This window comes from Dryobates pubescens, chromosome 32, assembly GCF_014839835.1.
Source record: "Dryobates pubescens isolate bDryPub1 chromosome 32, bDryPub1.pri, whole genome shotgun sequence".
In the NCBI taxonomy this organism is placed as follows: Eukaryota; Metazoa; Chordata; class Aves; order Piciformes; family Picidae; genus Dryobates; species Dryobates pubescens.
Genome location: NC_071643.1, coordinates 4,953,766 through 4,980,690, shown reverse-complemented (window position 1 = coordinate 4,980,690; position 26,925 = coordinate 4,953,766). Strand labels below are relative to the sequence as shown.

Here is a 26,925-nt window from a genome sequence, read left to right as displayed (position 1 = left end):
CAAGAGATGCTCGCATGGCTGCTGCGTAGGTGGATGCAGAGCTGCAGGGCAGGGTGGCAGCTACCGAAGCTGCTGCCTCACAGCTGTGAGAGCTGTGGCCAGGCTGGATGTGTGTAATAAATCCAAAGAGTGGCATCTGTGGGTGTTGTGAGACACCAGCTGCGGATGGAGCAGCTCACCCTTCCCTCATGCCCTGCAGGGCGCAGAGAGGGCCAGGAAAGCACTCAGTATGTGGACAAGGATCTGGTTATGCTGCAGGCATTAAAGTTATTGTTAGCTCCATGGGCAGCTTTAAAACAAACTAAAGGGTAAAAAAACATGTTTCCAAAGTTCTTTTCAAGGGGAAAAACTAAAGCTATGGACTTGCCAATCTCTTCCACACACAATGGAGCATCAGTGAATAGATGGCTTACTGTGACATCAAAATGAAAGGGCAAGCAGGGAAGATGAGAGATGACCTGGGGAATGATTTGGAGGAAGAGACTTTACAGAGCAAAAGGAGCCCTGTCATATTTATTTTCAGGGTAAGGTGTCTGTGGTGGAGGGTAGCAGATCAGTAGCTATGGTACCTGGTACCTGAAAGGCATTACTTGGGGTCTGGCAGTTTTCTTTCCCTGAGGCAGATTCTGTGCCTCTGCTGCAAAGTACATTTCAGCAGGCAGCACTAAGTTCACACAGAGGCATCCTCCTCGGTGGCAGGCAGGGCTGTTTGGTGCTAGCACCGCAGGGAGAGAACTGTTACCCTGACAGCTCAGCTGCAGTCTTGATGGTAAAAGCTCCAGATTGGAGTTAATTCTTCATTAATCCTGGGAGAGCTGATGTGAGGAAGCTTCTCTGCCAGCAGCAGCCTCTTTTTAGTAGCTCTGCTGTCCTCATAACTATGTTGCATCAATCAGCAAACTCTCATTTCCAAACCTGACCTTGAGCTATGAGGGAGGGCTTCAGTCACCAGCCTCTCTTTTCAGTGAGCCTTGGCTTCCTGATGATTGAGTGCCCAGGTCAGCCCTGTTAACAAAGAATGCTTTCTCTTTGCTGTACAGGAGATATTTGGCTACAAATCCCAAGGCTGCCGAAAGGCCTTGTGCATCGCTGGCTACATCTTGTCCTGTGGGGCTCTGCTGCTGCTCTTTTACTGGAAGCCAGAGTGGGATGTGTGGGCAAACTGCACCCGCTGCAGCTTGGAAGAAGCTGACATTGTTCTGCTCAGAACAACAGTAGGTGAACCCTCCTGGTTTCTGGCTGCTTGCAGAGCCCATTGCCATCACAGGTAGGGCAGCCTGCCTGCCTTTGTGTGATGTAGCAGGTTAATAGCACTGCTCATGGAAGCACAGAATCACTCAGGTTGGAAAAGACTCCCTGGGGTCGTTGAGTCCAACCACTGACCCTGCTCTGCAGAGTTCACCCCCTAAACCACATCCCCAAGCATCACATCTAAACGACCTTTTAACACATCCAGGGTAGGTGAGCAGCCTGTTCCACTCTTGATGTGAAAAAACCACCCCTAATGTCCAGCCTAAACCTCCCCTGTTGCAGTCTGAGGCCGTTCCCTCAAGTTCTATGGCTAATTACCTGTGAGAAGAGACCAGGAAGTTTGGAAGTGGAGTGGCAGGGATGAGTCCAGCTTCAGAGGATCAACCACTTCTATTTGTTTCATTTTAACATAGGGTGTACATGACCACGTTTACACTAATGAGTGCAGTGACTCTGCCTGAAGGTGGGGAACCAAGCAGCTCTCAGGCACTGCTGCTGCCCTCCCACAGGCTCAGCAGTTGCCTTCTGCCAATAACAGGTTCTATAAATAGGCTCTGGCCCTGCCCCTGCCCTTCCACATGAAGTGTAAGGGGTGAAGCCAAGTGGCTTCAGCAGAGGCAGCGTCTTCAGAAGTTGTGGCTGTTTGCTTTCACATTACAGGATCATAAAATGGTTGGGATTGGGAGGGACCTCCGAAGGTCACCCAGTCCAACCCCCTCTGCAGTCAGCAGGGACATCCTCAACCAGATCAGGCTGCCCAGAGCCTGTTGAGCCTTACCTTGAATGTCTCCAGGGATGGGCCCTCAACCACCTTGCTGGGCAACCTGTTCCAGTGTTCCACGACCTGCACAGTAAAGAACTTGTTCTTAGCATCCCATCTAAATCTACTCTTCTCTAGTTTGAAACCATTTCCCCCCATCCACGCAGTTATCACCCAGTGATAACTGCAGGCCTTTGAAAACAGTACTGGAGAATGCAGGAGAAGGTTGTTAGAGAGCTAGGTTTCAGGGATTAGTTATATTCCAAGACTCCACAACTAGCAGGGCAAATGCTTAAGGCATTTAATGCCCAACATTGCAATGATATTCCTAAAATGAATGCCCCTAAAGCACTACATGTGTGCTCTAGTGCTCCTTGTAACTAGTCACACTAGACTAAGCTATTGAAAGGACAGTTCAGTCTGACACCTGCACCTGCAGCAGGAAAGCTGAGCTGCACAGCTCTAAGACCCTGAGTTACAGCTGTAACATAGCATCATAGAAGCTTGGCAGAGCAATATATGTAGTGCTGAATACTTGATGTCCACTCCAGCAGCATTTCAAGAAGGCTTTTGCTTCCAACTAGCTCTAGTCTGACCTCATAGACTAAATACTCATCCAGTGCCTACCAAAGCAGACCTTCTAGTTTCATCTTCTCTGAAGTTGCTCTGCAGCATGAATCAAAGCAAAAGGAGATAATTGTGGGATTGCTTTCAAAGTGCTTTACTGTACTAAAACACAGATACTGCTACTATGGGATCACAGGATGTTAGGGGTTGGAAGGGACCTCTCCAGATCGAGTCCAACCCCCCTGCCAGAGCAGGACCGTAGAATCCAGCACAGGTCACACAGGAACACATCCAGATAGGTCTTGAAAGCCTCCAGAGAAGGAGACTCCACAACCTCTCTGGGCAGCCTGTTCCAGCACTCTGTGACCCTCACAGTGAAGAAGTTCCTTCTCATGTTGAGGTTGAACCTCCTATGTTGTAGTTTATATCCATTACTCCTTGTCCCACCTCGGGTTTACACTTGCTATGAGTGCAAGAATGCCACAGAACTGCAGCTCTCTAGGAATCCCTACACCCTTTCTAGAGTCAGGAAACATTAACACAGGCAGCACCCTGGCTTGTCACTGAATTGTGTTCTGTTTCCCTAGGATGAGTTTCAGAGATACACCTGGAAGAAGGTGACCTGGATTGATTTGTCCACACTGGCACTACCAATTGGTAGTAATTCAGATGGTACTCTTGTAGCTGATAAAGACTCTGTCATAAACAGAGCTGTCATGAAGCCACAGTTAAAGGTAACTCATCTATGAAATGGAGAAGTAAGAAGGCAGGGAGGAAGTGGGGGGAAAACAGGAGTCAAGACACCTGGGGTGATGCTCTGTCAGCATCTTCCTTGCAAATATTGTTTACATGAGCTCCTTTTCTCCTAAAGCACAGCAACAGGGAGATGCTTTTGCCCTGAACAGCAAAAGGAGGTTTTGCTATTTGACCTTGCAGGTGAGATGTATCCAGGTGCAGAAAATCCGGTATATCTGGGACTTCTCTGTCAAAGAATTCAGGAAAGTTGGGTGAGTGCCTCAGCAGCCTGCTACAAAACCCTTTGTGGCTGGGAATTCCCACCTCTGAACCTGCTCCTGTCACTCCAGATCGTTAGAAGACAGCAACACATGTCACAGCATACACCGCAAGTTCGGAGCTGGCCTCACAAGGGAAGATCAGAAGATCAGGTAAGGCCTGAGCATGGATTATTGAGAGAGTGTGACCCTATTCATTCTTCCTTTCAAATTCCTGGGGGCTTCTTTCTACCCATCTTTGTAGTATGACAGTGCAAGCTGTGTGGTGACATCTGGTGCAGTATCTTATTCCTCACACTACTGAGCTCACCATCTTTGTAGTATGACAGTGCAAGCTGCCTGGTGACATCTGGAAAGGTGCAGTACCTTATTCCTCACACCACTGAGCTCACCATCTTTGCAGCATGATAGTGCAAGCTGCCTGGTGACATCTGGAAAGGTGCAGTACCTTATTCCTCACACCACTGAGCTCACCATCTTTGTAGCATGACAGTGCAAGCTGCCTGGTGACATCTAGAAAGGTGCAGTATCTTATTCCTCACACCACTGAGCTCACCATCTTCTCAGTGATGCCAGCCTAAATCTGGAGAAAACACCACCAGTTCCACCTGGGGGTTCAGGGCACAGCAAGCTCTTTGCCATTCCCTTCTGAAAAGCCCTCTGGAAAGCTCGTCAAAGGGTCTGGCAGCAAACTGATGACCTTTATTTCAGCAAGGAAACAGTAAAATTCTGCCTCTGTGAAAAGTCCTCTTAGCTGCAATAGATTTCTGACAGGTTTATTTGTCCTGCTCAGCCATACAGTGCCCCCAGGATTTACTGGTTGAGGCAGTGTTCATGGTTTTGGGCTCAGCTTTCCACATGAAGTCTTACTCTTACATGACTAAGCTATAACATGGGCAACTCTCTTCTACCTCCCTACAGGCAGCTGGTGTGTGGACCCAACGCCATTGAAGTTGAAATTCATCCTGTTTGGAAGTTACTTTTTAAAGAGGTCAGTGAGTCAGGCTAGCAGTGGGATGTGTGTGAAGTGGTTTGAAGACTTTACCTGGGCACACTGGTTCTGTGAATGCTGGGACTCCAAACCAGCTGTCCAGGCAGAGTGTGTTTGAAATGCTACAAAACAGGCAAAAAAGCTCCAAGGCTCCTGACATTGGTTGGATTTGGTGTTACCTACCCTCTGGAGATGGCTTGGAAGAAAACTCCAATGCAGCACTCTGAAAAAGTTTATTTAATCTGAGCTTTGCACTTCCCTCCACAGCTGAAGCTTCATGTTTGAGATACTAAAGGCGATGCCTGGAGGCAGTCTGGTCCTCATAAGCTTGTGGCATTTCAGTGCAGATACAGCTCTGGTGTCCGAAGGCTGGCACCCTGATTTAGTGCCTGTCTCTTTGTCCTACTGAATGTCAAAGGAAGTATTAAATTTTCATGGAGGGACTGCCTTTGCCAGCTGAATAATTCATCTCAGCTCCAGTCTTTATGCAGATCGCTCTTCCAGCAGCTCTTTTAGTTGCACCAGTGCCAGAGGAAGATCTGTCAGTCCTTCAGACAAGCCAAGTGGGGGGCAAATCTCATCTAATTCTTTTGGCTTTAGCTAGACACCACAGTAACCCCCACTACATTCTCAGACCTGAGTGGGGCTTTGTGGCCCATTTGAGTGGAGCACAACAAGGTGTGCAAGGACCATAAGGCTGACATGAGGGAGAGTAGGTGAAAGGACAGAGCTATGAAAAAAACAAACCTTCATTTTTTCACTGCAGTATAAGGCAGATTATTGATGACCTCACAGAATCATTCAGGTTAGAAAGGACCCCTGGGATCATCAACTGTTGACCCTGCCCTACAAAGTTCATCCCTAAACCATAGAATAGAATAGAACAGAACAGAACAGAATAGAATGGAATGGAATGGAATGGAATTGAATTGACTAGGTTGGAAGAGACCTTCGAGATCATCAAGTCCAACCTATCACCCAACACCATCTAATCAACTAAACCATGGCACCAAGCACCCCATCCAGTCTCTTCCTAAACACTTCCAGGGATGGTGACTCCACCACCTCCCTGGGCAGCACATTCCAATGGCCAGTCACTCTTTCTATGAAGAACTTCTTCCTAACATCCAGCCTAAACCTCCCCTGGCACAGCTTGAGACTGTGTCCTCAAGTTGGATGTCATATTGCCAAGCACCACATCCAAACCACCTTTAAACACATCCAGGGGTGGTGACTCAACCACCTCCCTGGGCAGCCTGTGCCAAGGTCTGACCACTCTTGCTGTGAAAAAAAGTTTTCCTAATGTCCAATCTAAACCTCCTCTGTTGCAGTCTGAGGCCATTCCCTCTTGTTCTTTCACTAATTACTTGTGAGAAGAGACCAGCATCAACTTCTCTACAATGTCCTTCCAGGTAGTTGTAGAGAGCCTCCTCTTCTTCCATCTAACCAGTCCCAGCTCCTTCAGTTGCTCATTGTAAGATTTATGCTCCAGGCCCTTCCCAGCTTCCTTGCCCTCCTCTGCCCTGGCTCCAGCACCTCCACATCTCTCTTGTATTGAGGTGCCCAAAACTGGACACAACACTCAAGGTGTGGCCTCACCAGTGCTGAGTACAGGAAGACAGTCACCTCCCTACTCCTGCTGGACACAGCATTTCTAATCCCAGCCAGGATGCCATTGGCTTTCTTGGCACCTGGGCACACTGCTGGCTCCTATTCAGCTGCTTGTCCATTAGAACCCTCAGGTCCCTTTCTGCCAGTCAGCTTTGCAACCACACTTTTCCACTTACCATTTCTCTCTTCCCAAATAAATGTCATATTCAGAGTGACTTTCTTAAATCACAAAGTATTAAAGACTTCTGTGGCAACTCAGCCTTCTCCCTCCCCCACCCCCATCACCCTGTGTCTCCTGTGTAGCAGTTACTTGGAATCAGAAATGTTAAGGTCACCTTGGCTGGTTGGATACAGTGGGAAACCAACTGACCTGAAGTCCCTTAAGTCTGCCTTAAAGCTGCCAGCATAGCTGCTGCTGCATAGTAACTGGTTAACAGCAGCTTTTAATTACAAACACCATGAACTATGTGTAAGCTGCTAAGTTCAGAGCTGGAGGCTGTTAACACTCTTAATACAGCCACAAAAAAACCTGCTGCCTTGGGATGGCAAACCAACCCTTTGGATTTGTGTGTAAGACTCCTGGACACTGTAAGGCAATCACAGAATCATCAGCCAGGTTGGAAAAGACCTCAGAGTTCATCAAGTCCAACCTACTACTTAACACCTCCTGACAACTAAACCATGGCTCCAAGTGCTACATCTAACCCTTTTTTGAACATCTCCAAGGATGGTGACTCCCCCACCTCCCTGGGCACTGTTCTGTGAAGAACTTTCTCCTCACCTCAAGCCTAAACTTCCCCTGGCACAGCTTGAGACTGTGTCCTCTTGTTCTGGTGCTGGTTGCCTGGGAGAAGAGACCACCGCCCCCCGTCTACAATGCTCACCTCTTCCCACACTCACTCTCTCCTGATGAGTTCTGTCCATCCCTTGATGTGTCCCATTTGTGTTTGCAGATTTTAAACCCCTTCTACGTGTTCCAAGCCTTCACCCTCACGCTGTGGCTGAGCCAAGGCTACATTGAGTATTCAGTGGCCATCATCATCCTCTCCATCACTTCTGTTGGCTTAACTGTGTATGACCTCAGACAGGTGAGTCTGCTGCACAGCCTGCCAGCTCCCCATCCTGCAGCTTCACCTATCACAGACACAAGCAGCTAGTTGTGTGCCCTTTCTGGTTAGTATTTTGTGTTGCTGCTGTGTATTCTGCTGTTATTACTTCAGATTTACTGCTGCAGAAGAGTTAAAAGGGTCATACCTAGGGGTCTTGAACTTGCCAAGAATTAAAGATTGAAGTCTAATACCTGGAGTTTGTAAGACTTTATGAAGGTGGATTGTAGCCAGGAGTCTGCTTCCTACTGTAATTTCAGGAGGATTCCCTCCTCTTTAGGTTTACTAAATAACAGCTCTGAACAGCTCAAGTTTTTGTTATTGACACTTCTGTCATGGATGTAGCTGCTTGGAAGAATTTCCCAGCAGTCTCAGCTCATTGACTTTGTGACCTAAAGCACTCACCTGTGATAAACCTGAAGCCTTCGCTCTCTGTGGCACAGGAAAATAGATGGAGCTGAGCCTTAGGCAATGCTTGCCTGCCATTGAGTATCAGGGGAAGGATTATTACACAGGATCACCAAGGCTGGAAGAGACCTCAAAGATCATCAGGTCCAACCTGTCACCACAGACCTCATGACTAAACCATGGCACCAAGTGCCACATCCAATCTCCTCTTCTGGGTGCTTCTTGCTGGGAACGTGGAATGCTCTCACTGGGAATTTGGAGAACATTCCTTGATTTCTGAATGCACTTTAAATACACAAGGAAGGCAAAACCCCACATGGATAAAGGCTGTAACAGGTGAAAGAGAAACTCTCTGAATGAAAGACACTGGAACAGGTTGCCCAGGGAGGTCATGGATGCCCCTTCCCTGGAGGTGTTCAAGGCCAGGTTGGATGAGGCTGTGAGCAACCCGGGCTAGTGGGAGGTGTCCCTGCCCAAGGCTGGGTGTTGGAACTAGGTGATTTTTGAGGTCCCTTCCAACCTAAGCCATTCTATGAATCCTATGAAAGTACAAAGAGGAAAGAGCAATAAGAACAGGAGCCTGGCAGGCAACATGTGAGTGTCTCCAGTCTGGAACTGTGGGATGTAGGGCAGCTTCTGCTCAGTGGGGCACTCCGCTGCCGTGGCACTCCTGCACACCCTCTGCCCTGCCAAGGGCATGCTCCTCTCCCTGCCTCACACTGACCTCACCCAGGGACTCATCCCAGCTGGGGCTCTTTCTGGCACAGGTGTCAGGTTTTTGGGTCTCCAATGCCTGTTTTAGAATAGAATAGAATAGAATAAACCAGGTTGGAAGAGACCTTCGAGATCATCGTGTCCAACCTATCATCCAACACCACCTAACCAACTAAACCATGGCACCAAGCATCCTGTCAAGCCTCGCCCTGAACACCCCCAGCGACGGCGACCCCACCACCTCCTGGGGCAGCCCATTCCAATGGGCAATCACTCTCTCTGTGTAAAACTTCCTCCTAACCTCCAGCCTAAACCTCCCCTGGTGCAGCCTGAGACTGTGTCCTCTTGTTCTGGTGCTGGTTGCCTGGGAGAAGAAACCAACCTCTGCCTCACTACAACCCCCCTTCAGGTAGTTGTAGAGAGCAATAAGGTCACCCCTGAGTCTCCTCCTCTCCAGACTAAGCAACCTTTTAGGCTCTCTAATGCCTGTTTTAGGCTTTCCAATGCCTGCAGGATGCCTGGCACTCCCATGCTGAACAAGCATTTGCATCTCTTGGAGCGCAGCTTTGTACTTAAGGTGTCGGTATCCCTTCTGGTATTGCCGGGCACCAAGCACAGCCACAGCCTGTTCAGCTTCCTTTGGCAAGGCTGGTTTTATTGTGTGACTGATTGTTTTGGCAGGAAGTATTACAATGTTTGGGGCCTCCAGATATGCTTCAAACTGGCTTGACATCTTCACATGCTAATTAAGAAATCCACACTCGAGGATTAGATGATTTTTCTTTTCCCCCTTTTGCAATTGCAACTTTAAAATCAAGATAAAGCCTTCTTTCTAATGGCCTTGCAATGACAGCTGACTTCATCATTGTCTCAGGATGTGTAATTGAATTAGGTGGCAAACCCCCAGCTAAATCAGGATTTCTGTGTCTCTTCTTGCAGCGGCAGCTCTGTCACAATACCCTTTACAGCTTGGTTGTTCTGTTGATAGCCTTCTAGCAAGGATTAAAACTGTTGAGCTCAAAGGCATTCTTCCTGAGAGGACTGCAGAGAGCTAAGGAGGCTTACCCTGGCATGAAGCAGGAATAGCCCCTTGGAGATCAAGGGAGATAGAGCAGCATGCATTGGAAGCAAACAGAAAATTAGCTCTGTGTTCCCAGAGCAGCTTCTTCTAGATTAACTCAGTGAACTGAGGGACAGGGATCTGCTGGAGAGAGTCCAACAGAGAGCTACCAGGACTGGAACATTGTCCTATGAGGAGAGGCTGAGAGGCTTGGGGCTGTTTAGTGTGGAGAAGACTGAGAGGAGATTTAATAGACGTTTATAAACATCTGAGGGTGTCACAGAGGGAGGGGACAGGCTCTGTTCATTTGCACTCTGGGATAGGACAAGGGGTAATGGATAGAAAGTACAGCACAGGAGGTTCCACTTCATCATAAGGGGGAACTGCTACACTGTGAGGGTCACAGAGCACTGGAACAGGCTCCCCAGGGAGGTTGTGGAGTCTCTTTCTCTGCAGACTTTCAAGCCCCATCTGGATGTGCTCCTGTGCAACCTGTGCTAGATTCTACGGTCCTGCTCTGGCAGGGGGGTTGGACTCGATGATCTCCAGAGGTCCCTTCCAACCTCCAACATCCTGTGATCCTGGGAACTCCCATCCTGACCTGTACCAAGGCACAGCAAACCTCCCCTGGACAGCTCATCAGAGCTCAGTTTCTGTGATGTTAACATGCTCACTGAACTGCAACCTGCTGCTTCATTTGAGAGCCAGTGTTTCAACACCGCAATTGCTTTCCCATCAACAGCAGTCCACCAAGCTGCACAGCCTCGTTGAGGAGCATAACAAAGTTCAGGTTACAGTCTGCACCAAGAGTGAAGGTGAGTCATCTACATCCCATTATCCTCACCAGGCTGTCTAATTACCTGGCATGGCGAAATGTGCCCAGAGTTGCACAGTTCCTGTTGATTCCTCGCGCTGAAAGGTGAAGCTGCAGGGAGAATGGGGCAGAGGGAGGTGAGGTGGGCAGGGCCCATGCAGCGCAGTGATGATGCCTCTGTATCATGATCATCTCTTTCTGAGTCAGCTGTAATGACACAGGTGAACCTGGTAATTTGTGTTAAGAGTGGAGAGCAGCTGGGAAAATGTAATTTCACACACAAGCAGCTGGAGAACAGCTCTGGCCTTTGGAGACCTGATTCCCTGCTCTGCTATAGGCTGCTCCCACAATCCTGTCAAGCAGCTAGCAAGCCATTTCTGGCTCTATGGCTCCCACTGAGCTATGCACGTTCATTCTTGCATCTCAGCTCCTCACCCATAAAAGAGGGTAGGTGCAGCCTGGTTTTTTGCCTCCCAGCCACGCTGAGATGGGCAGTTGCTAAGGTGATGGGAGATATGAAGGCTTTGTGTGGGTTTTCTTGGTCAGAGCGTTTTATGGACACTAAACAAATGAAACTGAAGACACCCACCTGGAGAGAGATGTTTAGACAGGGGCTGAGGGAGCTGGGATTGTTTAGCCTGGAGAAAAGGAGGCTCAGGGGTGACCTCATTGTTCTCTACAACTACCTGAAAGGTGGTTGTAGCCAGGAAGGGGTTGGTCTCTTCTCCCAGGCAACCAGCACCAGAACAAGAGGACACAGTCTCAAGCTGTGCCAGGGGAAGTTTAGGCTGGAGGTGAGGAGAAAGTTTTGCCCAGAGAGAGCTGTCGGCCATTGGAATGTGCTGCCCAGGGAGGTGATGGAGTCCCCATCCCTGGAGGTGTTCAAGAGGGGATTGGATGTGGCACTTGGTGCTATGGTCTAGTCATGAGGTGTTGGGTGACAGGTTGGACTCGATGATCTTTGAGGTCTCTTCCAACCTTAGTGATACTGTGAGACTGTGATCTCTGCACTGACAATATTATTGCTTTTCAACCTGTATGATTTCTAAGAATCCCTGCCCTGAACTCATGCAGTGCAGAAGTTTAATGGGGTGGGGGTGTTTGGAGATTATTTTTGGTTGTTAATGCCATTGCCCAGAACTTGCAAACACGTACATTTCATATTTGTATTGTTCTACAGGTTTCAAAGAGATGGAATCTCGTTACTTAGTCCCTGGAGACATGTTGCTTTTAGATGGAAGAAAGCTCTCTCTCCCATGTGATGCTGTCCTGATTGATGGAAGCTGCATTGTCAATGAAGGAATGCTCACAGGTGCAGCGCTGGAGTTTGAGATGTTAAGGCCTTATGCAGGTTCTCTGTCAGGGAGATGTCTCTATCAGTGCTGACAGGAGATTGTTTGCTCTTTATTAGAACCATTTGCAGCAGGAGGTGGCAAAAAAAATCCTGGCTTGAATAATTCACAGTTGTCTTGGGCCTTCAGACTGCCATTGTGTAACATGCATTTCAGATCCAGGTGAAAAACAAGTAGGATTAATATAGTGCCAGCAGTAGAAAGTGCAAACACTCTAATACATTGAATATGTGTTTTGTAAGGGTTTGGATTCTGATTTTGCAGCAGTTCTGCTCAAAGCAGACCATGTGTGAGCACAGGGGGATGATGCTATACCTAAACACTGAGCCACTAATGAGGCATCAGCTTGCTTCAGGGGCAAAATTTGACCCAAGCTCCTTGACACAAGATGAAACCTTATGCTGTGCTTTGAAATAAAACCTGCAATAGCTGTCACCATAAATCCACGTGAGCAAGTAGACAGGTTGCCTAACCAGGCAAGCTTGAGCACCTAAAGGCTGCTGTCCCTTTCTGGTGTGCAGGATCTGACAGGCATTCAAAGGCCTTTTACGTGAAGCTGCTTGCTGTTGTTCATAGGTGAAAGCATCCCAGTTACTAAGACCCCCTTGCCCCTCACGGAGAGTCCAATGCCCTGGAAAGCTCACAGCGAGGGAGACTACCGCAGACACGTCCTCTTCTGCGGGACAGAGGTCATCCAGACGAAGCTGAAGGGCAGAGGGCCAGCAAGAGCTGTTGTGCTGCAAACCGGTACCACTCCTACCATTTGCTAAGCAGCAGAGGGAAAGCAGCAGCCTCAGAGGCGGGCAGGGGAGCCTGTTTCTCTTTGTGATTCAGGGCCAGCGGGTTTCTGCCGGCAGAAGTGATTTCTGCCACTTGCTGGGTCGGGCTTTCCCTGGTCTCGAACAGAATCGTTGCAGCCGCTGCTGCTGCGTCACCCACACCACCTATGGCGCTTGTCTTTGTGCAGGGTTCAACACAGCTAAAGGTGACCTGGTGAGATCCATCCTCTACCCCAAGCCAGTGAACTTCAGACTCTACAGAGATGCCTTCAAGTTCATCATAGGCCTCTCTGTCGTCGGCTTGTTTGGACTCATCTACACCGTGTGTGTGTTCGTGTCCCATGAGGTGAGTATGAGGGATGCCTCTGTGCTGGGGCACCAGCTCTGAGCCCTTGCTTGCTCTGGATCCTTGGAATACAACTCACTTCTGTAATTCAGTTTTCAGACTCCAGAAACAGGGGAAGGAGGCAGGGAGATGGGGGGCACAAGAAGTAGAATAAACCTGTCTTGCCCTGAGGCAGAGCTTGGGATGCGTTGCTCCTGGGCAGGAGGGTCAGGCAAGCCAGGAGTGGTGGCAGCAGAGCATGGAGGCTGTCCCCCCCCCCGTTACCCCTGCTGCTCTTCCTGTTTGCAGAAGCCAGTGGCAGACGTGGTGGTGATGTCCCTCCTTCTCTTCACTGCAACAGTGCCTCCTGCTATCCCTGCTGCCTTGACAACAGGCACTGTTTATGCCCAAAGGAGGCTGAAGAAAAAGAAAATCTTCTGCATCAGCCCACAGAGGATTAATATCTGTGGGCAGATCAACCTTGTTTGCTTCGACAAAGTAAGGAACTTCCTGGGGCACCGAAAGATGCTGGGGGGGCTGCTAGAAACATGGGATTGGGGTTTTTTCTACCCCATCTACCCTGGCCTAGCCCCAGGGAAAATTCCTCAGTGGGTGCCCATGCAGCAGGCTCACATCGCAGGCAGGAGGCCTTCCTTAGCCTGCCTGGGAGCTGGGGAAGGATCCCTGGGGGCCGTGCAGGAGGAAGGGGTGGGCAGTAGAAGGGTAACTGGATCTGTGTTGACATTTAGACAGGCACACTGACAGAAGATGGCCTGGACCTGTGGGGTGTCATCCCTTCCCAGGGAAGCTGGTAAGGAAGGAGTTCGCTTAGCGAGCACCGACCTCGGTGTGAATGCACTGCCCAAACCTCTGGTTAGGAGGGAGGCTATTGCACAGGGTATGGGGAGACTGCAAAGAGCATGCACCAAGAGATGTTCAGGTGCATTTGGGGGGAGGCAGAGCGCAATGGGTGTCCCTGCTCAGCTCCTTCCCTTTGAGGAGGGCATCTGGGTGCCGCTGCTGCTGTGGCAGGCGTAGCCGTGTAGGTTGCTGCTAATTCAAGCCAAACAGCAGTATGAGTGCTTTTAATTACCCAGAGGGGATTTGGAGAACATACACAGAGCTTTTCAATTATGTCATTCACATCACAGTTCAATAAATACTCTTAATCTGGTCAACAAACCTTTCATCATTTCAATGTTAGGATAATGCTCCTTCTGTTGAAATTCAGTGTGGCTGACTTGGGTGTCTGTTCAATCTCACCTGCCTACAGCAAGTGCTGGCAACAATCCCTGAGACCACAGATCAGACCTGCAAAGCTCAGGTGTCCTGAGGGCCTCCCTTAAAACCCATGGCAGGTTCCAAGCCCAAAGACCAGTGAAATCCTCACGAGATAACCCCTCTGTAAGCATTGAACTCGACTGTATCCAGAACGATATCACTTAACTCCTGTAGTACACTAACAGGCTTCAGCTCTGCAGTGCCTGCTATGCTAAACTCAAAATAGAACTAGTTTTCTCTTTTTTTGCAGTGGTCAGGACAAGTCACACCTCACCTATCTGCTCTCAGATTTTCATTAGTAGTTGTTAATATGTCAGGTACCTCAACACCACAGAGATAATCACGCTGTAATGAAGAAAAGGATGAATTCATTACGAGAGGAGAAAAATCATATTCCAAATGCTTCCTCAAAGGACAGAGGGAAAATTGCAATCCAATGCAAATTAATGGGAAGAAATTAATAAGTGTCAACCAATAAAATATTCTTCCAGTGGGACCAAGCCTCAGGCACGTTGTGCAATCTCTTTTTGGCCCTCCTCCAGCGCTTCAGGGAGGCCAGGCTGAGTAGGTGCACATCGAGGAGGCTTGGAGCCCACCAGAAGGCAGTCAGCTTGCAGCAGTGCCAGAGCAGCTTTGCAGGTAGGGTCTGCTTATGTAAGCAGCAGAACAGATCTGGATCTATATACCTGAATAAATTCACATAATAAAACCCCCTGTAAGGTATCAACACATGAAGCTCTCTTAGCAGACAGGTCCAGTCTGCACCCAGCTGGGAGCCTGCGCTGGTGGCTTGCCAAGACGCAAGGAGGAGCTATTGCTGTCTGCATTGGTCTCATTAGCCTATTTGCATAATTGCTCTCTCTCAAACGTTCACATTTTTGAACATGCTATCAGACTAGCTGCCAGCTCAGCTGAATGCTGTGAAGGCAATGACAGGAAAGGAATTTCACTCGGCTAACAAAACATCCTATCACACGTTTAACCAGATACAAATGCCTGCTGGCTTTGTGTGACCGTTGGCAGTCTCACAGAATCATCAGCCAGGTTGGAAAAGACCTCAGAGGTCATCAAGTCCAACCTATTACCTAATACCTAACACCTCCTCACAGCTAAACCATGGCTCCAAGTGCCACACCCAATCCTTTTTTGAACACCTCCAGGGATGGGGACTCCACCACCTCCCTGGGCAGCACATTCCAGTGGCCAATTACTCTTTCTGGGAAGAACTTTCTCCTCACCTCCAGCCTAAACTACTGTGGGCACAGCTTGAGACTGTGTCCTCTTGTTCTGTTGCTTGTTACCTGTGAGAGGGTAGGTGTGCCAGGACAGGTTATGACAGCAGAAGTCAAAAGGAACATGACAAGGCAAACTGGTTGCCTGGGAGAAGAGACCAACCCCCACCTGGCTTCAACCTCCTTTCAGGAAGCCAGAGAGCAATAAGGTCCTCCCTGAGCCTCCTCTTCTCTGAGCTAAACACCCTCAGCTCCCTCAGCCTCTCCTCACAGGGCTTGTGCTCCAGACCTCTCACCAGCCTCATTGCCTTTCTCTGGACATGTTGAAGCATCTCAATGTCACACAGTTTCACAGTGTCTCTCAAGTATTAATTAATTAATTAAGCCCATTATGAACAGGCTGAGAGCAAGGTATAGTTTGCTGGAAAGAGAACAGGCTTGGGTGGCTCAATGGGACAGCAGGGCATGGATTCATTGCTCCTTTCAATCGTGGGGGGAGCTGTGGTGCTGCTCGCTTCCAGATTCATTCTGCTGCACCTGGGTTACTAACAGGTGATGCTAGGGGTGAGCAAAGGTAAAGAAAATCTATTGAAGTGTTTCCTCACCCTGCCAGCCTTAATGCTGGCTGTGGTGAGGTGACAGCCAGTTTCTTAGAGGGGAGTGTATGTGTGAGAAGAGAAAAATGCCCATGATAAAAATACAGAGCCCTCACCCAGCCCAGCCCCACTCCTGTTCAGACTGCTCTGTGAGGCCAAGGAGGGAAGAAACCTCAGGTCTGTCCACAGAAAGAGATTGAGGGATGAACCTTTGACAGTGTGCCTCAGTGTTGGAGGTGTTGGAACATGTCCAGAGAAGGGCAACAAAGCTGGTGAAGGGCCTGGAGAACAAATGGTATGAGGGACAGCTGAGGCAGCTGGGGTGGTTTGTTCTAGAGAAGAGAAGACTGAGGGCAGACCTCATTGCACTCTACAACCGCCTGGAAGCAGGCTGGAGTGAGATAGGGGTCAGTCTCTTCTCACTAATATCAGGTGACAGAATGAGAAGAAGTGGCCTGAAATTGTGCCAGGGGAAGCTTAAGTTGGACATTAGGAAAAATTTCTTTGCTCAAAGAGTGGTCAGGAGTTGGAACAGGCTGCCCAGGGAGGTGGTGGAGTCACCATCCCCAGAGGTGTTTAATAAATGCGTAGACATGGCACTTCAGGACATGGTTTGATGACCATGGGGGTGTCACATCAACAGCTGGACTCAGTGATCTTAGAAGCCTTTTCCAACTAAAACAATTCTATGAGTTCATGATTCTAGGAGTCAAGCAATGTACCCATTTTTAAAACTGAGGTGTGAGAAACAAACAGCTGGTGTCTGTGGCTATGTAGATGTACCATCTACTGCTGGAAGTGAAGGCTGGGCTCCTCATATCTCTCCCATATCACTCCCAGGGGTGCTGAGAGCAGACCTTCTCCACCCTGGCCGGTGTGCCCCACCAGCACGAGCAGATGTACACCTCCTCGATGCAGTGCAGCTTCGGAAATCTTCCAGGGCACCTTGCCAAACTTCTGTGAGACCTCTGCTGCAAGTTGTTTCCTCTCTGATAGTGTCTGCTCTGCTTTGTCTAATGCCTGACAGCAGCTGCCAAGCAGGGTTAATTGTCTGGTACTTTTTGGCCTCCTGAATGCATCCAACCTGTTCATCAGAAGCATGGGGTAGGACAGCCTGCTGCTTGCAATTATTGAGCTCAGCTCTATGCAGCACTCCAGTGAGCGATCTCACTAACCTCTGCTTTTAATCAGCTTCCAGGAAATCCATAAGTTCCCATCCAGCACTCCTCTGCCCTGGGGACCTCTGTGCAGAGCCATGGCCACCTGCCATTCACTGGTGGTTCTGGATCAGAAGATTCATGGAGATCCTCTGGACCTGAAAATGTTTGAGGGCACACACTGGGTAAGGTGATTCTCAGCCTCTGCACCCATCCAAAGCACAGCCCCACAAGTCAAGCTCAAGCACACACCTGCAAGGAAAACTTCTTTGCATTCCTGCTCACAACAGCTGGAATTTGCTGGGTTATTTCTGTTAACTGCACAGCAGATTTGCAGCACTGTGGCTGCTTTTTGATAGCCCAGCAATCAATTCTTGGAGCTGCCTGCATTTGCTCTCTTCATTTAATCTGGACTCACTGGAGTGGTAGGAAGCAGAAGGGGAGCTTGGTTGCTGCCTGCTGGAAGCAGGAAGGTGCACAGACCTCAGAAGCAGGTTTTGGTGCCCTTTTGCTGAAGGCTCTTATCTCTGATTAGCAATGGTTCAGTCCCACAGAGAAACCAAGGCTGGAGCCTCCACCTGGGTGAACAGAGTCTCACACAGATCTGTGGAGGAGATGAGAGATTGAGCTTCATCAGCAGGAATGGAGAGTTACTTGGGTGGAAAATGGGATGGATGGAGGCATGAGAAGGAGCGGGGCTGCCCTTCTGCCTGCTACAGCCTAGCCTGGAGGGGTTCTGGGTCTCTGTAGTTAACTGCCTCATCATCTTTCCTCCTTCGACCTTTTGCCCATGAGAGATTAATCAATAAGCAATACAGATGGCAGCTCTTTCAGCAGCACTGCAGGAAGGCACCAGGCTGCTGCTTGCTCCTGTGGCAGAGCAGGCAGCAGCAGAGCCACATGACAATGAAAGGGGCCTGTGAGGGGAAATGAGCCTTGGCAGTCCTCTTTTAACTGGAGGGCTAAAATCATCCTACACCAAAAATTACCACCCTGTTTCTGCACAGAACATCAGAGTCTTTTAAAAGCAGGAGGCTGGAAGATAAAGCCACCTAGATAAGGGCAACTATTTCTCTATAGCTTCATCATTCTTATGGTATTCAAATTAGATGAAACTTGAGTTTAGAGCAACCACTACATTTGACACATACTTTCACTCTCATCAAGTAAAAAGCCTCAGGGTCATGCAGGCTTCTGCTAAGGACAAGGCTGCAGGGATAGGAAGACCTGTTAGATCACAACAAAATACTTCTGCAGATGAATGCCAACAGTTAGGGAGAAACACACTCCCTGTGCTGCTGCCCCAGCTTTAACAGACATGTGTGAAGCCCCCTAAAGTATCAGGATCACAGGATGTTTGGGGTTGGGAAGGAGCTCTGGAGATCTTCAAGTTCAAGCCCCCTGCCAGAGCAGGACCATAGAAGCTAGCACAGGTTGCACAGGGCTGGAAAGTCTGCAGAGGAGGAGACTCCACAACCTCTCTGGGCAGCCTGTTCCAGTGCTCTGTGACCCTCACAGTCAAGAATTCCTCCTCATGTTGAGGTGGACTCTCCTGTGCTGTAGTTTACATCCACTACCCCTTGTCCTATCACAGGCACAAATGAGCAGAGGCTGTCCCTGTCCCTTCCTTCCTGACCCCCAGCCCTCAGGTATTTATAGAAATATATTAGAGCCCCTCTCTGTCTTCTCTACAGACTAAACAGCCCCAGGTCTCTCAGCCTTTCCTCATAAGGCAGTGCTCCAGGCCCTTCATCATCCTGGTAGCTCTTTGTTGGACTCTCTTGAGTAGATCTCTGTCCCTCTTGAGCTGGAGAGCCCAGAACTGATGCAATATTCCAGGGGGGGGGCTCACTAGGGCAGAGTAGAGAGGGAGGACAACCTCCTTGGATCTGCTGGACACACTCTTCTTAAGGCATTCCAGGATCCCATTGGCCTTCTTGGCCACCAGGGCACATTGCTGTCCCATGCAGAACTTGCTGTGCACCAGAAATAACACTTTTCTCTGTACAGGAGATAGAAGACTCCAGCACAGCTCAGGATGGGGCTGGTGTTGCCGACACCTGCGTTGTTAGACCAGGGCCAAATGCCAGCAGTGTAAGTCCTTTTCTTTCTGAGAACTGATATTCTGTGTTTTCAGCCTACAGCAAGTGCAAACTCCTGGCAAGTCACAAAGGCTTTTAATTGACAAAGGCTGCAAAATGCCTTTCAACCACTCTTGGTGCTGTGTGGCATTCCCTCCAAAACATCCCTGCTGGAAGGGTAGGGCCAGAAAAGCAGATTCTGATTGCAAGTGGAGATGCTGCTCCTGAAGTGGCATTGAAAAGGACACTTTTGTGGGCCCATTTCCAGCTCTGTTTCCAGCACTAATGAAAGGTGCAGCCTCCTCTGAGCCCTCACCCTGCAAAAGTGCTGGCAAAATGAAACTACACACTCCATTTAAGTGAAAACTACTGCAGAGGAACCATGCAAATGGAATAAACTACTAAAGCATGAGTTTGTCTGGAGGAGGAGGCAATGTGGCTGTTGACAAGAGGGAGGGACATGGGTCCATGAGTCCTGCTGGCATTGGTCATGCAACCCCACTAGCAGGTTTATCAGCCTCACCCCAAATTATGGTGGTGTTTCCTTCACTCTTCCTCTTAAAAGGTCCCTTGGAGGCTCTGGTTTTTGACAGCTGAAAATCATGATGCTTCTGGTCCAAATGTCGATCCAGCCAGCTTCTTCCCAGAGGAAGGAGTGTGATTTCTGCTAGCAATAGCAGGCAGGCAGTGCTGTGGCAACAAGGAAATCAGTCTTGCTCCTAGGACTGTTCTGTTCCTATGGTAATGTCACTGTAACTCATGGAATTTCAGTTCCCAGGACTGTAGATCCAGTAATGTTACTTTAATACGTGGTTGTTAAGAGGAAGGCTGAGACAAAGCCTGGAGAACAGGTTAAAGAAAAAGAAAAGCACTGAGGTTCCTGGGGAGGTTGCTGGGAAGACAGAGCTGTTGAGGCTGTGATTTCCTAAACTTGTGATCAGTGGTCTGATCCCAAAGCCAGAAAGCAGTAAAAGCAAACCAGTCTCCTGCTAATAATAAACCACACTCAAAGGAGCTGAAGCTAAAAATGGATTTGCTTTGTGTGATCAGTGACTTGGGTGACATAAAATCATAGACTCATAGAATGGCCTGAGTTGGAAGGGACCTCCAAAGCTCATCCAGTCCATCCTTTGCAGTCAGCAGAGACATCCTCAATTAGATCAGGTTGCTCAGAGGGTGACATAAAATCATAGACTCATAGAATGGTCTGAGTTGGAAGGGACCTCCAAAGCTCATCCAGTCCATCCTTTGCAGTCAGCAGAGACATCCTCAATTAGATCAGGTTGCTCAGAGGGTGACATAAAATCATAGACTCATAGAATGGTCTGAGTTGGAAGGGACCTCCAAAGCTCATCCAGTCCATCCTTTGCAGTCAGCAGTGACACCCTCAATTAGATCAGGTTTCACAGAGCCCTGTAGAGCCTCACCTTGAATATCTCTAGGGAAGGGGCAACCTGTTCCAGTGTTCCACCACCCTCATGGTAAAGAACTTCTTCCTGATCTCCAATCTAAATCAGCCCTTCTCCAGTGGGCAGCCCTTGCCCCTTGTCCTGTCACTGCAGGCCTTTGTGACCATGTCGCTTTCCTGACCTCTTTCAGGCTCCCGTGGAGGGAATAGTGATCCTACACCAATTCCCATTTTCATCTGGGCTCCAGAGGATGTCTGTTGTTTCACAGAAGATTGGAGAGGAGCAGTATGACCTCTACATGAAGGGAGCACCAGAAATGGTGTCCAGCTTTTGCAGACAAGATACTGGTACGGAACTGGGAAGGGGAAATTTCACAGTGTTTATTTAGACTCAATCCCAGCTGGAGCTTGGGTTGGGGCTGAAATCCTAAGAGGATCTCCACTGGCCACACTGCAATGACATGTATCAGGAATAGTGTGAGCAGGGAGGTCATTCTGCCCCTGTGCTCAGCACTGCTTATGCCACACCTTAAGTACTGTATCCAGTTCTGGGCTCCTCAGTTCAAGGAAGATGTTGAGTTGCTGCAATGTGTCCAGAGAAGGGCAATGAGGCTGGGGAGGGGTCTGGAGCACAGCCCTGTGAGGAGAGGCTGAGGGAGCTGGGGTTGTTTAACCTGGAGAGGAGGAGGCTAAGAGGAGACCTTCTTGCTCTCTACAACTCCCTGAAGGGAGGTTGTAGCCAGGTGGGGGTTGGTCTCTTCTCCCAGGTAGCCAGCACCAAAACAAGAGGACACAGTCTCAAGCTGTGCCAGGGGAAGTTTAGGCTTGAGGTGAAGAGAAAGTTCTTCATAGAGAGAGTTGTTAGCCATTGGAATGTGCTGCCCAGGGAGGTGGTGGAGTCCCCATCCCTGGAGGTGTTAAGAAAAGGATTGGATGTGGCACTTATTGTCATGGTCGAGTTGATTAGTTAGGGTTGGGCGATTGGTTGGACTCAGTGATCTTTGAGGTCTCTTCCAACCTGGTTGATTCTGTGTATGACTCTTCCCACAAATAGGCCCTGGGCTTGTTCAGTGTCATTAGGTAGTACTGCAGCCAAGTTTTCATTGTAAGTTAGATGCACACAGCCCAACAGCCAGCAGGAGGCACAGCCAGAGGTTCAGCCACTACCCATCCTTCAGCTGACTTGCATCAGATCTAGCACGTAAATCATGTTGATCCTTTAAAACAGCCAGAGCAGACACAGGACCATGGTAATTGTATGTGTCACAGGGAGTGTGTTGTGCTGTACAAGGTCTTAAATTTCCTCCTAATTTACTGCCCTGTGGATTCAGCCTTGAGTTACTCACCCAGCTTGCAGAAGCTTTAAATCTCAGTAATGGAAAACTTGCTGTGGACATGCAAATTACTGTTATTAAGGATAATTGACATTAACACTCGAGCCAAGACTTCTGTCCTCTCCCTGCAAGCAACCAGGAGCTTCTCTTTTTTTTTTTGTCTGTGAACAATACTATAAGCTTGTACTCAAACTTGTCTGCACACTTGAAACTTGGGGGATGTTCACTGAATGCTTCAAAAGGATGCCAAGCAAACATAGCACCAACACCCTGTGGCTCTGTGGTTTGTTATTTCATAGTATGGTATCATAGAATCAGTCAGGGTTGGAAAGGACCACAAGGATCATCTAGTTCCAACCCCCCTGCCATGGGCAGGGACACCCCACACTAGATCAGCTTGGCCAGAGCCTCATCCAGCCTGGGCTTAAACACCTCCAGGGATGGGGCCTCAACCACCTCCCTGGGCAACCCATTCCAGGGTTTCACCACTGTCATGGTGAAGAACTTCCTCCTCACCTCCAGCCTGAATCTCCCCACCTCCAGCTTCATTCCATTCCCCCTAGTCCTATCACTCCCTGAGATCCTGAGAAGTCCCTCCCCAGCCTTCTTGTAGGCCCCCTTCAGACACTGGAAGGCCACAATTAGGTCACTTCGGAGCCTTCTCTTCTCCAGACTGATGGCACTGACCTGAAAACAGGGGGAGGAGAGGGATTTGAGGGACAATGAAAAGAGACAGTTTAGAACTACCCAAGAACTAATGACACAAACCTTCAAACGAGTCAACCTCAGGAAAAAAAGAGAAAAGAAGAAAAAGTCCTCAGAATTACATTGCACTTTCTCAGGTTTCTAAATAGCTCCTCTTATCCTGTCTTGATTGTTTCTATTATTGATTACAGCTTAATGAATAATTAGGCACTGCAGTGTAAAACTGTGATTGCAGCACAAAATCCTGCAAAGTGAAAAGGAAGTCTTTGGTTTTATAGCCACAGGAATGAGGGGAGAATTAAAGATGCAGGATTTGGGAGACTTCTCACATGAATGCATCAACATAAATACCATTTCCTCAGTCACTCAGCATGCATGCATGCATGCAGTGAAGCTCAGGACAGAATTAGGAAGTCAGTCACAGAATCACCAAGGTTGGAAGAGAGCTCAAAGATCACCGAGTCCAACCTGTCACCCAACACCTCATGGCTAGACCATGGCACCAAGTGCCACATCCAATCCCCTCTTGAACACCTCCAGGGATGGGGACTCCACCACCTCCCTGGGCAGCACATTCCAATGGCTGACAACTCTCTCTGGGAAGTACTTTCTCCTCACCTCCAGCCTAAACTTCCCCTGGTGCAGCCATTTGTCCTCTGCCCAGTAATTCATTTTATCCACCTGCACCTTAGCATGGATTCAGAAACTATACAACAGAAGCAGAGCTTGGTTATTTGAAAAGTCAGTTACACAACCTTGGTGCAAAACAAATGGCTTCTGTAAAAGGCCACAGGGCTGTAATTGAGACTAGAAAGCAGTTCAAAGGCATGTAGCCCTAGAAAAGCACCCAGCAAGGATGGAATAGTCTAACCATGACACTTTTTTTCCCTCTCTCCTGTAAACAGTCCCAGCTGATTTCTTAAAGGTGCTCAAGACATACACAAGTCAAGGCTTCAGAGTCATTGCTCTGGCCCATAAAGTGTTAAACCTAGGAAAGGATGTAGACATGAGCAACTTAGAGAGGTAAGGTATGATGATAAGCTGCTGGGATCACTGCAGGGCTGCTTTCTTATCTGCTTGTTATAGCCTGCCCCAGACCTTGCCCTCTTCTCCTGCTGAAAGCTGGACCAGGTAGCACCTTCCTCTCAGCACATACAGCTCACACTGCTCATTGTCTGATTTATCACTGCTCTTGCAAGGCTCACTGGGCTGAAATTCACAATCTGCTGTCAAAGGGTAATGAAAGCTGGTTGTTGTGCATCTACATGGCAAAGGTTTGGGGCTGCAGTAGAAATTCTGGAAGCCATGAGTGGTGGGCTTCGGCCAGACATTTCCTGCAGACCCCTGCCACTCTCTTTGCACACACATCTCCTTCATTGCTCCTTGCTAGAGACAGCAGTGTGGTGGATCAGCCTGTTGGCTGAAGCCATAGAAATGTTGGTACTTGCTGGGCACTGCTTGTTCTGACCTGGTGGCAGCTGTGTTCCCCTGTGGAGCAGGTGTGTTTCCCACCAAGCACAGCTTCCCTGCTGAGCAAAAACCCCTGGGAGAGTCTTGTTCTCTCTGCCATCCCCAGGAAAGAGCACATGTGTTTCTGTCCTTGCTCCAAGAGAGGAGGCAGAGTCTGGGCTGGAGTTCCTGGGCCTCCTGGTGATGGAGAACTGCCTGAAGCAGGAGACAAAGACTGTGCTCCAAGAGCTGGCTGCCGCCCGCATCAGGAGCGTCATGGTCACAGGTAAACCCCACACAGGAGAGAGAGTCACTTCTCCAGCATCCTCCTTTGCACATGACTGTCTTGTGAGTACCAGGCACGACATGTCTTCAGAGATCTGATCCACACAGTGAGGGAGACAGTCCTGTTCTGCTGTTTTCCAAACCCTTGAAGGCAGGATGTGCTGTTTCACATTTTGGAACCCTAGGCTTCCCAGTGTCGAGGTGTTTTACTCTGACAGGGGCAATGGACACAAACTGGAACCAAGGAGGTTCAATCTGAGCATGAGGGGAAACTTCTTTGCAGTGAGGGTGCTGGAGCAGGTTTCCCAGAGAGGTTGTGGAGTCTCCTTTCCTGGAGATGTTCCAAACCCACCTGGCCAATGTGATCCTGTGCAAGCTGCCCTTGTTTCAGCAGGAGGGTTGGACTAGATGATCTCCAGAGGTCCCTTCCAACCCCTGTGATCCTGTGATCTACAGTCTCTGCCTGGGCTGCTGCTGTGCTATGGTAGATATCAGGAGCCTACCTCTCTACAATCTTTGCAGGGGACAACTTGCAGACAGCTGTCATGGTGGCCAGAAATGCAGGCATGATTCACACAGGCAGCAAAGTTATCCTTGTGGAAGCCAATGAACCAGAGGGCTCTGCTCCAGCTTCCATCACCTGGCGACTGGCTGAAGACTGCAAAGCAAACACAGCTGTTCCCAGTGTAAGCACAGCCAAGGATGGCTGCTTTGGAGTGCCAGGAGGAATTAATGGAGCTTTTAATGTATAGGAACTGGTTCCTTTCTGGGGATTTGGAAGTAGCTCTGAGGAACAGAGAAAACCTTGGGGCTAATTCGTAGCAACCCCAGGGTATGTGGAGGTGTGGTATGGACCTGTTAGACAGAAGCCAATGGTTCTTTGCTCAGGACAACATGTGAAAAAAACATGTGAAAGGCTGAGAGCCCTGGGGCTCTTTAGTCTGGAGAGGAGAAGACTGAGAGGGGATTGATCAATGTCTATCAATAGCTGAGGGCTGGGGGTCAGGAAGGAAGGAAGGGACAGCCTCTGCTCACCTGTGTCCTGTGACAGGGGGCAATGGATGGAATCTACAGCACAGGAGGTTCCACCTCAACATGAGGAGGAACTTCTTTACTGTAAGGGTCCCAGAACACTGGAACAGGCTCCCCAGAGAGGTTGTGGAGTCTCCTTCTCTGGAGACTTTCCAGCCCTGTCTGGATGTGTTCCTGTGTGACCTGTGCTGGATTCTATGGTCCTGCTCTGGCAGGGGGCTTGGACTCAAAGATCTCCAGAGGTCATCCTGTGAACCACAGGGGTAACTGGCAAGGCTTTGCAGATGAAGTGGCCACTTCAATCATGCTTGTAGTTTGCAGAGGTAATGCAATGACACCTACTGTTTTGTGTAACTATTTGCTGGGCCAACCCTCAGCATCTAAACCAGCTGCCTGTGGCTAGCAGGGATTAGTTGTGCATGGAAACATAACAAGAAAATCAAGTACTGCCAGGTGAAAGTTGTACAAAGGCATGCTGCTGAAGGCTGTGTCCCTGCTTGCCTGCTGGGAGGCTGACAAGGTGGCAAGTGATGACCTTGGTCTGAGAATAAATGCTGTCTTATTTCTAGGAGGTATGTGCTGAGGAAAAGATCACCTTGGAAGGAGAAACCTCCAACTTCCATTTTGCAATGAATGGGAAGTCCTATCAGGTTATTATAAAGCACTTCTACAGCTTGCTGCCAAAAGTAAGTCCAGAGGAAACAAAGCACTTGGTTGCCCTCCCTGTTTTGCCAAGTGGCAGTGGTGTTCTGGCTGGGAAAGGGTTTTTTCTATCTGGAGCTGTAATATTGTCACATATTTTGACAACTCCAGGTAGCCTCCCACTGTGCCTCGGGTTAAATCCCAAACAGCTTGCTTTCAGCATCTTCTAAGACCTCCAATGACAGGGCTGGCTGTGGTGCTGTGAGCAGCTGTGCAGTGGTTACTCCATGGTCACCTTCTCAATTTCAGTTTAATTAAAAACATCAACTTGATTCCCACATGCCATTAGCATAGCTGGCAACGGCCTCTCCTCAGCAGCAGCAGCAGGAACGTGAAATACCCCCAGCCAGCAGCAGAAATCTTCCACTCCTGTCACCCAGTCCATAAAAGAGCTGGTGCTCAGGCAGATTTTATGCTCTCTGGGCAGATTTTCAGGTAGGAGAAAGCTGAGGCTGAGCAGTGCTGTTGTTACTGTCATTAACCATCTGTCCTGCACTTGGGAAGCACTCCCAGTGCCTTGCTGCTCTAAAGGCTGCTGCAGAGCACGGAGGAACTGATGGCTTCTCAGCGCTTCCCGCAGAAGAGGCAAGGCACAAAAAGAGCATGTTAGAGGAAACCTGAACCCTAAGGCTAGCAAAACTATGATAGGGCTTGGGAGGCAGGATTAGAGGGTTTTACAGATGTGGCAGGCACATGTGAGGGAGGACTGATCCTGCCTTGGTCGAGTGCTGGAGACACAAGTGCCTCGCCCAAGGCACTCCTTTGCTCTTTCTTGCAGATACTGGTGAACGCCACTGTCTTTGCTAGGATGTCTCCTGGCCAGAAGTCCAGCCTTGTTGAGGAATTTCAGAAACTCAAGTAAGGCTCTCTTTTGGTTGGTTGGTTCTTTTGTTTGTTTGTTGTTGGTTTTGT

At 49.0% G+C, this 26,925-nt stretch overlaps 1 protein-coding gene across 1 annotated transcript in view; it reads left to right on the top strand.

Moving 5' to 3' along the window:
- ATP13A5 (ATPase 13A5) overlaps window positions 1-26,925 on the top strand; it is a 42,976-nt gene that overhangs the window by 4,233 nt on the left and 11,818 nt on the right. Inside the window, exons 2-21 of the mRNA XM_009908748.2 lie at window positions 1,041-1,214; window positions 3,166-3,312; window positions 3,515-3,585; window positions 3,664-3,744; window positions 4,513-4,582; window positions 7,147-7,281; window positions 10,224-10,296; window positions 11,476-11,607; window positions 12,224-12,394; window positions 12,615-12,772; window positions 13,061-13,249; window positions 13,501-13,562; window positions 17,052-17,202; window positions 19,028-19,111; window positions 20,698-20,854; window positions 23,451-23,568; window positions 24,156-24,280; window positions 24,802-24,965; window positions 25,881-25,997; window positions 26,792-26,871. Of these exons, the coding sequence (XP_009907050.2) occupies window positions 1,041-1,214; window positions 3,166-3,312; window positions 3,515-3,585; window positions 3,664-3,744; window positions 4,513-4,582; window positions 7,147-7,281; window positions 10,224-10,296; window positions 11,476-11,607; window positions 12,224-12,394; window positions 12,615-12,772; window positions 13,061-13,249; window positions 13,501-13,562; window positions 17,052-17,202; window positions 19,028-19,111; window positions 20,698-20,854; window positions 23,451-23,568; window positions 24,156-24,280; window positions 24,802-24,965; window positions 25,881-25,997; window positions 26,792-26,871 (2,459 nt within the window). The remainder of the gene's footprint in view (window positions 1-1,040; window positions 1,215-3,165; window positions 3,313-3,514; window positions 3,586-3,663; window positions 3,745-4,512; window positions 4,583-7,146; window positions 7,282-10,223; window positions 10,297-11,475; window positions 11,608-12,223; window positions 12,395-12,614; window positions 12,773-13,060; window positions 13,250-13,500; window positions 13,563-17,051; window positions 17,203-19,027; window positions 19,112-20,697; window positions 20,855-23,450; window positions 23,569-24,155; window positions 24,281-24,801; window positions 24,966-25,880; window positions 25,998-26,791; window positions 26,872-26,925) is intronic.